The sequence below is a fragment of the Pantherophis guttatus genome, chromosome 1 (genome assembly GCF_059756535.1).
Source record: "Pantherophis guttatus breed Tessera chromosome 1, ASM5975653v1, whole genome shotgun sequence".
Lineage (NCBI taxonomy): Eukaryota > Metazoa > Chordata > Lepidosauria > Squamata > Colubridae > Pantherophis > Pantherophis guttatus.
Window position 1 is genome coordinate 87738654 of NC_142063.1, and position 12797 is coordinate 87751450.

The following is a 12797-nucleotide window of genomic DNA, read 5'->3' on the forward strand; positions in this document are numbered from 1 at the left end:
CCTTTGTCGCTTGAAGATGGGTGGACTTCAATTCATCAAGTCCACCCATCTTCAAGCGACAAAGGTTGAGAAACGCTGCTTTAGAGATTTATTGAAAAGGTTTAACTGCACACCAAACAATGTAAACTCTGAATGTATCAAACATTTGTCTTCAAGCTCATGAATTCACCTTACAGGAAGCTAAAGATGAACTATTGAGTTGTTGCTGTTGAAGGCCACTTTTACTTCTTAGCAATATGTGAAATAGCCTCAAGCTAGAAATGTTTCCAGTGGTTTTATCCCCATGGTAACAACATTGTGTGTAGGTTGGACTGAGAGAGAAGGAATTGCTCAAAATATAAAGTGAGAGTAGGCTCCTCAGTTTTACTTCAACTCTGGAGCAACCCACCAATGCAGTATTTCTTGGTTAGTATTTTCCAGCCATGTTGAGGATCCTGGAATTCCTAACCTACATTCAGGGAATAAAAATCCCAATTAAATTATGTATTGGATTAGGAACAGCCACACCAGTAATCCTTCTGCGCATTCCTTATACCTGAGACTGAATTAGAGGCAGCCAAAATCGCTTTGGTCCCACTGTCTGCCACTCCTTTCATTGCTACTTGTAACAAGAATAACCACCTGGTCACCCAGAAGTGAGTTTAGCAACAAATCATTTCCAGAACTTTCTTTTTTCCAGGAGTGAAGGAAAGATAAATTTAAGATAAATATCACTGGGTTAAAAAAAAATGCAAGAGGCAGCATTTTGAACCACTGGCTATGCCAGGACACTTCGTATCCTCTCCAAGCTTCCTGTGCATGAATAGAAGCTTCCAGTTATTGGAAATGCTGAAGGAGGTCTATGAAATGAGGGGAAGCCAAGCCACAAGACCGTTTTGCTTTGCTGTAGGAATTGGGTGGGAGGATGGGCTGCGCTGCTTCATGCAGGAAACGGCTTCAAAAGCGAGCTTTCCAGGTGCCTTGCCTGAGGGAAATGGCCCCTTTGAAGCTTTGCACAGTCCTGCACGAGCCATAAAATTGGATTTGAATGTTGTATGTCTTGACTTACCAGGTTCACCTTTGCCTTTGGAATAAAGAACCTTTTTTTTAAATTTAAAATATTTACCATAGCTCTTGAGCCCCAAATTTTCCAGAACAACTTAAAAGATCAATATTAAAACTGGCTTATAATGCAAAATGGACATTACAGAGGAAAGGGAATAAAAGAGGAAGAGTTAAGGTAGACAACTTGTTAATTCAGCTGTTAGCTGTTGTTCTCCAGACGTGTTGCAAGATAACCCAATAAGCAAAGCTGATCTCTGGTCTTATTTTCTGGAGGTAATGGGACCTGAAGTTCAACACATCTAGAAGACATCAAGTTGGGAGAGGCTGTCTTTACATTTTCTTCCACCCACTCTCCTGCAGTAATTGCTGAACACCCAAGAAGCATTCTTCAAAAGTTGTGTGGCTTCCCCTAAATTATGATTTGCTTTTGGAAGATATGGTGACACCTAGCGGGCAGATTTGCTCACAAAGCCTTTGTTGTCAGATTAGAGTAAAATGTACATTTTGCTAAGAATATGGGTAGAAGAAGAGAATCTTCCTCCTTAATTATTGAGTATAACTCATGTCATAGGCATCATTGGTCACTTGTATTTGTATCTTTTAGCAGAATAATTTTTTTTCTGGATTGTGAGGTGTATTTTTTTTTAATCGTCTCTGGCTAAGATCTAAAATGCCAATTTGTTCTTCTGTCTTAAATGAATGTATTTTTCTCCATCTTTTGTGTGTATGTAGGAGGTATTAAAATGAATAACAGATAGATTAACAGATTAACAGAGTTGGATTAGATGACCTACTACAAGATGCCTTCCAACCCTGTTAATCTGTTAATCTGTCTGTTATTCAATCGTTCATTTATCAGATTTATATCCCAGCTTTCATTCAGGAGACTCTGAGGTATAAAGTATGTATACAGCACTGCTTCCTGCACTTTCTTTTAAATGAAGAGAGAGATTCAAAAGTATAGATATTTCTGTTCAAAAATTTTTTAAAAGTCCAGTAGTTTAGATTTTTTAAAAACATCAATCTCTCCTCTGTTTGTTTTCTCTCCACATTGTCGAGATACTTTCTGTACATGGTAGACCTGGTTGAAAAACCAGGAGACCCCTGCTTTCCCATCTTTTATTTTCTTCTATTAAGAAGTTTGTTCAAACTTCCATTGTCATAAACACAAGATTGGAAGATTCCTCACATGAGTTGAACTCGCAGAAAAAACACGAGAACATTGCTATACATATGTGACTAAAAACAAGCTTAATCTCAAATCCTTTGATTCAGAATGGCTTTGTACTGTTGCTTGTAGTTGTACGGTAGAAGAGCACCATGGGAGGACCCTGCCAAGTGGGTGATGGACACTTATCCATGGGCAGCTACCCCGCAACATCACGAGTGGCCTCCTTTGCTGCAACTGCGTCCAGAAGATGTTGGATTTGATGGTTATTCTATGCCACGGGAAGGTTCAACCAGCAAACAGGTTCCACCAAGTGATGCGGAAGGAGACCCTCTGGTGAGATTCTCAACACAATATTGTTCATATATGGACATTAGATGATAAATGACTAAACAGTGGGAAGTATCAAGGCTATTTCTCCAAATTAATTTGTAGAATATTCTAAAGATACACTTGAAATAGATGTAGCAGTATTTTGTGATTTATACTAGGAATTTAATATTATGTTGGATAGAAATGAACTTACTGTGGGGCTCTGTGTACTGTGCTTTATACAGGTAGTCCTTGACTTACGACCACAATTGAGCCCAATGTCAGAGTGTTTACAGCGTGACTACTATTTTGAGACTACCCAGGAGCAAAATACAGGACACAGAGGTTTTGTCTTTACAAACAGATATACAAGACTATATACAGGCATACAAGTGGTAGGCACATACCATACAAGCAATCATTCTTCAACTCTACATGGAGAACTACAATGCAGATACATGAGGAGGGGGGGGGAAGCGCCCTCTAATGGCCTCTCTTATATAGACAGCTTCTTAAAGGGCAATAACCCTGCTGACTCATCCTCAGTCTTAAAGGGCTGGTCAGCTTTAAATCATCATTACCCTGACACCCAATGTTTCTGTTGCTAAGTGAAACATTGGTTAAGTGAATTTTGTCCCATTTTACCACCTTTCTTGCCACAGTTCTTAAGGGAATCACTGCAATTGTTAAGTTAGCAACACAGTTGTTAAGTGAATCTGGCTTCCCCATTGACTTTGCTCATCAGAAGTTCGCAAAATCTGGAACACTGCAACCGTCATAAATATGAATCGCTTGCCAAGCATCCGAATTTCGATCACGTGACCATGGGGATGTTGCAACGATTGTAAGTGTGAAAAACGGCCGTAAGTCACTTTTTTCAGTGCTGCTGTAATTTGAATGGTCATGAAATGAACTGTTGTAAGTCGAGGATTCCCTTTATTGGTCTTAAGCAAATTTGTACTAAATATTTATAATTTAGTACAAATTTATAATAATTGAATCCTTCGAAAATGCTGATCCAGACTCTAGGATTGGACAATTACATATGTTTGTTATATTAAATGTGTTGACTGGAACTAAGGATAAAGAGATTGCATAATGCAGCTGCCATTGAAAATTTGTAGAAAAGAATATTTGTTACAAAACACGGCTTTATTATCTCTATAATAAGGCTGCCCATGTATCTGTGGTGTGTTTTATGTTACATCCCAGGGCCATTGTAGAAATTGCTGAAATTTTCTGTGGCTTCCCATGGAACTGCTGCATTGTTTGAAGCCCTACAAATGAACAACAAGCTGTTTTTTCTGTATTGATGACATTGTGTGGCAAGTGGAAAACTCATAATGGCATTAAATCATGTGGATCATCCAGTGTGAAACAGACATAATACTGGATTTTCATTGTTTATTCAACCAGTGCTAGCCAGGATATCCAATGTATTTTTATTTTTTTTCCATATAGTTATCCTCACTATTACAATGCAAATCAATGTATCCAATTCTATCCTAGGAAAGAATTAGTTAAGTCTATTTCATTTGTCATGTGGGTAGAGCAACTCAGTCTATGATGGGGAAAAAAATTAGTGATTGGATTTTGCTGAAATGTAGACGATCCCACTAAGTCATAAAACCAGGTCCCTTTATCCTCTGTAACAGTATTAGGGAAACGTTCTTCATGAGTGCCCACATAATATGTTTTAATCTGTAATGTGTGGTACTTTCTTGTGCTGTTGAGGTCCTACCCAGTGGTGGGATGCTGCTGGTTTAATAACCGGTTCGGTGATAGTGTGCTGCGCACACGCATGCACACAGTTTTACAAATACTAACCTTCTGGGTTACCACCTAGGAGTAACACAGCTGAGGCACGGCAATCCGTTCTGCCACGCCAATCAGCTGAGAAGATAAAGGTAAGTAAAGCGCAGGGACAGTTGGGTTGGCCAACCTGCTCATTGGAGCGAACCTGTTCGCTCCCAGCTGATCATCAGAGCTACCAGTTCACCCAAACGAGTCCGAACCGGTAGAATCCCACCACTGGTCCTACCAAACTGAGGATTTAAAGACTCATGCTGATATGAGCAGAGCCAACAGTGAAGGCTTTTGATAGACCTGGCATGTTCTGAGACCAGGCCAAGTGGCTGATTGCAGAGACAGTTCATTTAAATCCATGTCTGCTTCAGTTGCCCCAGAGAGACAAGTGACCATGATGGTCAAGTAATATTTTTTTGTCCTTTCTGTATTTCACCAGATGAACATGCTGATGAGGTTGCAGGAAGCAGCTAATTATTCAAGTCCACAGAGTTACGACAGTGACTCCAACAGCAATAGCCATCACGATGATATCCTTGACTCGTCCCTGGAGTCAACATTATGAATAGAACTAGACATGATTGCTTCGAGTGGTCCACCCTTTGCCTCCCATAGAAAAATGAATCATCAAGCCATGGAGAGAATTGACCTTGGTTCAGAAGGACATCTCAGTATTAGAGCTGCAAGAACAATACAATCTCTTCCACCCTCTCTGCCTCCCCCATTCAGTGTCAAAGATGGGTGCAGGCAACCCAGCTGATGTTTTATATCTTGTGTTTCGTTTTCCTTAATAAGAACTGCACTATTTTGTTTTTGTTTTGTTTTGTAGTTTACATTGCTGTGAGTTCACATGCCTACGACACTGAACACGTTACTTTCATAAAAACAACGGTGCTTATCTAGTTGTGTCTGTCCATTGACCAAACAACATCTCGTTGTGAAGTGGATTACCATTATCTCTTGATTTCCTAAACCTGCTCCAATATTTAAAGGGACATCTGGAGTACATTTCATTACAAGGGTGCAGGGGAGATGAGCAGAGGAAAATCTGAAGTGCGACAGAATTGTGTTTCATTCACATAAGATGTACTCCATTAATCATAACAACCTCTGAGGAGAGTGAGTTGGAGGCAATAAATGAAAAAATATTCACCATGAAAGTTATGAACCTAAGAAGCATTGTGCCACATTAGGTCCAAAAAGGGAATGGATCTCAGTTATGCTGCTTCTGTACAAACTCATTAATGGCTGATTTTTCCAAGTCATTTTTTTTTTCAGCCTAACCTCAATAATTCTGGTGCTGTAATAATTGCTCGCCTTGGTAATGACATTCCATAAGAGGCAAAGAGATTAGAAATAGGGAAGTTTAAAATATTCACATACATAACGCAAAACAGAGTTCTTGTCCAATTTGAGACCATGGTCCCTTGTTTTGGTTATTTCATTTGTTTATATCGTTCCAAGCATTGGGCTCGATCCCTTGAGCACAGTAGCAGTACATCTTCATAAAACCAACTCTGAAGTTGCCAGTGTTAATTAAAGCAACAATCATGGAGTGTTTTATCCATGATCCAAAGTATGGGAACAACACATATAAGAAAAAACCAAAACAACCTGCTAGAATTTATTTTCATATTTGCTTCAGAATTCTCACTGTTGAAGTGACAAGTTTCTTCTTGAACCTGAATATCAACGTTTCTCTGCAACTAGAAGATGTGCTTTGTAAAAACTAAAAAACAAAGCTTCAGTCTGTTGGTCTTTGGATTCATAACAATTCAGTGGATACCAGACTCAAATATATAACATAGGGGTGTCATTTCCTCAAATCATTCATTCGGGTTTTAGGATCATTTCATACCTATACCAAATGTTCAACAAAGCTCGGAAAAGACAGTTGTCTGGATTGAAAAGATAATTCCGTTCTTCCATTGTATTGTACATTTTCTTACTTTTTTTAATCCCAATAACCTCATGTCCCATAGCAATCTGTTCCTGAAGTTCCATTCCTCTAAATTGATGATGGGGTCCCAACTTTTTCAGCATCAGAGACTGGTTCTATGGAGAGAGGTTTTTCTGTGGATTGGAGGGGATGTGGTTTCATATGCTGCCTGCATCCCACGGATAGGGCTTTGCTTGTTTACGTGGCCCAGTTTCTGGCATGCCACAGCCCGATGCCAGTCCACAGATGGTGGGTTTGGGAACCCCTGCTATAAATAGCTTTCTGTGAGACACGGGGAAGCTTCCATTTTATTGAATAGTGTAAAGTCTACGGGTTAATGGTATTGAGCTGTTCTAATGATTGGAAATGGTATCTGTTTTTACTTGTCCTATACAGACTTCCTTTCTGCACAAGGGGTACATGAGGATCACACCTAATGGCTACTCACCTAGCATGCTTAGCCCTCCTTCACCTCCCTCCCTAATGTTTTTATATCAGAAATTATCTCTGGAGGTCCTTTGTCAGCAATGGCACTGAATGCAGAGACATTAGCATGGAACCAGGGAAAAAGCAGCTAGGAAGCATGTCCTGCATATACAGCATACATACTTGAATGGAAAGTGTGGTGCCTCTTAAATTCGGCATTATGCTTTTCTAAGACGACAACATTACATTTTTCTAGGGTGTCAACGAGGACCAAGGTAACCTTTGGTTTTTCCTCTTCCAGGAGGAAAAAGATAAACTCAAATCTCCTTGCCCCACAACTTCTCTAAGGCCTGTGTAGGAATCTATTATTAGAAAGAATCACCTGCACGAAGCTGGAGGTGGAGCAGAATAACACCACCAAGAGGGGCTGCAGATCCATTGTATCCAAAGTCCTTCAAGTTCCCAGGACCCCAGGTTGACAGCCTCAAATTGGCTGTCAGTTTCCTGCAGTTCAGGAACCAGTTTAGATTTATTTCCTTGTATTGGTTTCAGTCAAACAGCTTTTATAAAATGGTAGTGGGGGAGCTGTCAGCAGAGGAGAAAGTAGGAAAATGGCTCCTCTAATTCAGGGGTCTCCAACCTTGGCAACTTTAAGCCTGGCGGACTTCAACTCCCAGAATTCCACAGCCAGCAAAGCAAAGCTGGCTGTGGAATTCTGGGAGTTGAAGTCCGCCAGGCTTAAAGTTGCCAAGGTTGGAGACCCCTGCTCTAATTTGAGCACTCAGCAAGGCTGAAAATGGTGCCTTAGGTTCAAACTTCAAAGCTCCCTGAAAAGGCAGGACTCTTGCTTAGTTCCTTAGGGTAGGGCAAGGCATTCGTATTTCTTCAGAATCAACTTGTAGGAAGATACAGATAAATATCTTCATGTCAGGGTCATCACATGTGAATTTATGGATAAATAATTAACTTCAGCCATCCGTTGCAAAACTGAACTGAACATTGGTGAATCTCTCACGATAATAAAGAGCCTCTTTTTTAAAAAAAGAAAAGAAAAGAAAAAAAATACTCCATTTTACTTAACCAAGTCTTAAGTACAGGAAAGTTATTTCCATAAAGTTTTTTTGGGTTTTGGTTCTAAACCAAGAACCAAGCGGAGAACATGACTCTGAGCCCTCCTTATTTTCTTCATCTCAGAAGAAAACTGGGGAGAGAGAAGTTAAAAAAAAAATGTTTGGTGCTTTTGCCAGACAGCGAGAAGGTTCACAAAAATTTGGACACCAACTGGTGTCATTTAAAAAAAAAAACAATAGCTGATATTATCAGCTGTCTCAGGCGATACCTCAAACTAGAACCGAGGTTCTCAACAACACACACGCACACATACACACACACAAACACATGCAAGCCTTTTTCAGCTATCTTTGGGTGCTGATTTTTTAAAAGTGATGCCTTACCGAGTTTCTACAGTTGTATTTTAATTCCATTAGTGTTGGTTGTAGTTTGTAATTTTTAAATAATTAGACAAAACAGGGCTATAGAAGTCATCTCTTGGAGTACAATGATGTGAGTTGCTGTGGGTATTGTTTGAAATGAGATATTTGATACCCCACTTTCTAAATTAACAAAAATCAAGGAAGAGATGTAAAAAGAGGGAAACGGCTTTTTAAAGATCTGTACATCAACTTTTAAGCAACATTTAATTGGATGTTGTTTATCCAATCCAGGCAAAAGCAAACCTTTTTTGTGGCACTGAATGGCATCACAACTAAAAGATAATTATTATTTTTTTGCTTTGTTTTAAAATATGCAGGTAGAATATTTGCTACAGTTTATAGGATTTATAAGATTAATATGATGCAACAGACACACAGTTTTGCTACCATGACAAATTTACTGAGTGGGTAGCTTTTCTTATACCTCATGATTTTCTGCTCTTGGTGAACTGAACCCATTGTCCTTTGAGTTTGTTGTGACCTTGATATATGTGTTTTTTCTTAGTATGGCGAAGTGGGCATTAACTGTTGAATTATGGGCAAATTCTTGAGTGTTTTTTTTTCTTAACAAAATAGAAAAAAAAGTATAATGCAAATTTTAATCTGATTCCTGGAAATGGACCAGAGTAAATCATAATCCTAAAGTGATCCAACCATTATATTAGGTCCATCTAACTCTTCAGCATCCTGCTTCCCGTCTGCTTTTTAAAGCAAAACTATGAGATGCAAACTTCCAAATGCTTGATTGAATATTCCAGGTTTGCAGGAAGATGATTTTTTGTTCGTATGGAGAGCATTCTCTTCTTAGCCTCTAATTTGTAGAGTTGGATTAGTCCAGAATGAGCATTCAAGCATAAGAGACATATATATTCTAAAATGGCTCATAATCTGAGCTTTATTTTCCTCCACTACGCATTAGATAAGAAATTGCCATCTATGGAAATGATTGATGCCACTGGAGGCAGATGACTTGTGTATATTGCCTAAGAGGTCTTCCGACCTTGGCAACTTTAAGACTTGTGGACTTCAACTCCCAGAATTCCCCAGCCAGCAATGGGAGTTGAAGTCCACAAGTCTTAAACATTGCCATGGTTGGAGACCCCTGCCTTAAGGGATAGCAGAAGAGTAAGGCATTTCCTCGTTTGATTTGCCAAGGGACACACCAAGATCGATGTGGCCATCAGCTTTCCAGCTGCTATGCTTTCTGTAAGCAGCTGTCACACATTGTATAAATATGTTCTGCGGAGCATCTCCGCAGGTTGTCAATTTCCTGCTAGGAAAAGGGATTGTATCTCTATTTGTTCCAGACAAATCTGGGATAGTTAATATAACAGGTTCCTTGTATCTACATCTAAGGTTAAGTGAAGTCTCTCAGGTGTTTTCAATTACAAGTCAATGAGAGCCTGCCTGCATGTCCAATCATCCACAACATGGGAGCTGTGATGCATCTGGAGAGCACCAATATGCCCATTTGGCAATTTTGTATATGGAAACACTCAGGAAGTCCAATAATCTGATCCAAAATGGCAACTACCCTGTGGAATAAGCAAACAATCCAGTTACATCATTTGTATGATTGCCAGGAGAGTGAAGTATAAATCTGACTGTATCATAATCTACGGAAACAAATATTTAGAATTTGTTCTTGCATATTTTTCCCTAGTTCCTACTGCAAGCGATTTCCATAGAAACGCAATGTGTGGATACTTATTCTTTGACAACATGATTTCCCTGTGAATTTACTGAGCGTATGCAAAATGTCTTTTATAAGAAATGGTTGCATATTAATCAGGGTTCCTTGTGCTTGAATGCTCTCTGCTGCATCTCTTGGGAGCAAGAGTTCAGCCGAATATTTCAAAGGAAGGGAAGCTCTTTTTTTTTTTTTTAAGAGAATGAAATGATCTGAGAAATGGTCTTGAGTTAAAGATTTGCCTATATATGGCTACCTCGAGTGGCACAAGAAATGTTTGCTGGAATTGTAAGGCTGACAACAATGACATCTTAAGTTATGACCCAGGTTGGCAGCTGAGATGACTCAGAGCCTTGTTTATTGACACCTTTAATTGAGTCTTTCTGAAGTGCTGCCAGATGTCCTGTTGCCATAAATAAAGAAGAATTCGAACTTTTCTTGCTCTTCAATAGAAATTGCTGAGATTACCGAGAAATGATTCACATGGAATCTTGCTTTATTTTGTTAGGTTATCACAAACTGTAACTTCTAAAACTTCGGGAAGCAGGGTTGCCTGTTACGCACATTTTTTTAAACTAGTTGAGTTGAGGTGAATGTCTACCTTTTCTTTTTAAAATGACAACATATATTTCATCAAGATTGCTTCCAGCTTTGCTTTGCCCCCACCCCACCCCGTGTCCCAGTGCACAAAGCTGGCAGGATTTCCTGTTGTTTTAGTACAAGACTATGCAACATTCCCAATGAGTTAGAAATTGGAACTTTCTTTTCTCTTTGCTACAGAACTGTCTAGAATTGTGCAATTCATATGTCACATGTTAGACGCCATTTTGATTTTAAGCTGATGCAGAGACAGGGAGGGTTTGGCTAGCCTCCTCTTTTTGGTATATTTTTCAAAAAAAAAAATCCAACCTAAAATACTGTACTGTTAATACTTTTTTTATATATATTGTGTCTTGAAATTTGTCTAAATGTGGCAATTCTCTTTTAAGGAAAATGACTGAAAAAAATGTGGCTATTAAACGGAAGGTTGCTGTTTTGATCTAGTTGTTTCCAGTGGAACCATTTATGAAAAAAGTTCTCTAAGATGTACATTTTTTTCATTGTAACATAGAAATGTAAATAATTGATTACAAGTGCTACATTTTGATGAATTTTTTCTAGCCATTTTTAAAAGAGAAAAAACTAGGAATTGAGTATTTTGTGTACAGTATGATTCCTTTCCCGCACCTCTCTATTTAATTTTGCATTTTCATTTAGGATTGGGATTTGCAACTGGCCTGTTTTGGATCATGCCATCCTTTGGTTCCCTTTTCTTCCCCCTTCCCTCCTCCCCCTGTGTCATGGAGAATAAAGCTAATGATTGTACCAGTCTTAAATTATTCATGATTCAATAAATTTGATGCTTATTTATTCAGATGTAATGTCCTTGCTGCCCTTTTTATTCCTTAGGCTACATCTACGTCATCATCATCATCATCAAAATTAAAATATATTTTGCCTAGCTCATACGCCATATAAATGACAATGCAAAAAACTAGCAGTGTCTCTAGTTCATCAATCCAATATCCTTCTTTTCTAAATCCAAATATTTTTCTTTTGACCCCATTAATATTCAAATGGCTAAGCAAGTGGTCCTTATCCACCAAGAAACATCTGCATGTATGGAAGATCGCTCTCTGCAGGATTTATGTGGTCATCGCTAAAGAGAGATTAAATCAGGAAAAGTTTCTCAAAGGGTGTATTTGGTTCTTGAGTAACCATTCAGATTCCAATATCAAAGATATGTTGGTCTTCACTACTCATTTCTACAAATTACGTAGCTTGAAAAGGAACAGAATAACAGTTGGAAGGGACCTTGGAGGTCTTCTAGTCCAACCCTCTGCTCAGGCAGGAAACCCTATACCAGTGATGGCGAACGTGGAAACATCGCACAGAAACGTCAATGCCGTGCTCCAGAAAAACTGAACTTCCGAGTTCTAGCATGTATGTGCGCCTGACGATTAGCTGGCCGCCGCACATGCACAGGCCGGTTTTTGGCACTGCCGTGCACGCGAAGGACAGCTGATCATCACACATTTATGTGCACCAGAAACCCGGAAGACAAACAGGCAAGGCCGCGCATGCCGGGAGACATGGGTTCGTGTGCCACTTTGGGGTTCACCATCACGGTCCTATACCATTTCAGACTAATGGTTGTCCAATCTCTTCTTAAAAACTTCCAGTATTGGAGCATCCACAACTTCTGGAGGCAAATTGTTCCACTGATTAATTGTTCTCACTGTCAGAATTTTTCCTTAGTTCTAAGTTGCTTCTCTCCTTGATTAGTTTTCACCCATTGTTTCTTGTCCTACCCTCAGGTATTTCGGAGAATAGAACTGAAATGCATTTAAATCCACTTTAAATGACCAGATAAGACTTGGGTGATAATCAGCTGCAAGGGACAGATGACAACTACTACCCTTAATTTAAAACTCTACAATCATTGAGAAGAAGGGGTATCCCAATTTGTGTCTATTCCGTATTGTTGCTATTATTATTTATGATTATTTTTCTAACAATATCATGAGTTCGGTAAATAAATTGACAAAAAGATGGAATGGCCTTTCACTGTTTATAGGTATTATATTAACAAGGCTCATATATGGGGGAAAAAAGAGTTATATTACATACAACACAAAAAATGAAAGGGTAACATTCATTCTCAGGATTTATTGGACAAAATATGATAAACAAAGTGAATCTTCTTGTGAATCTTGTTGATTTTTTAAAAATTCTTAGTATAACAAAGATAGAAGAACATTGAGTTGACTTTCCAGCCAGAAACTAAGTGGAATTCAGCTAACGCATACAAGCATATCTACAGTCCCCTTCTTCCTGTGTCAATGGTCAAAGATTACATAAAGATTATTTTATGACCTC

The 12797-nt window shown here is 38.9% G+C and overlaps 1 protein-coding gene across 10 annotated transcripts in view; it reads left to right on the plus strand.

Annotated features, from left to right (window-relative positions):
- Nucleotides 1–5228, plus strand: part of NAV2 (neuron navigator 2) — a 604864-nt gene extending 599636 nt beyond the window's left edge. For all 10 annotated transcript variants that reach the window (XM_060687633.2, XM_087877652.1, XM_034417265.3 and 7 more), the window contains 2 exons: nt 2345–2548; nt 4770–5228. In XM_060687633.2, coding sequence (XP_060543616.2) covers nt 2345–2548; nt 4770–4895 — 330 coding nt within the window. In that variant the 3' untranslated portion in view covers nt 4896–5228. The remainder of the gene's footprint in view (nt 1–2344; nt 2549–4769) is intronic.
- The last annotated feature ends 7569 nt before the right edge of the window (nt 5229–12797 follow it).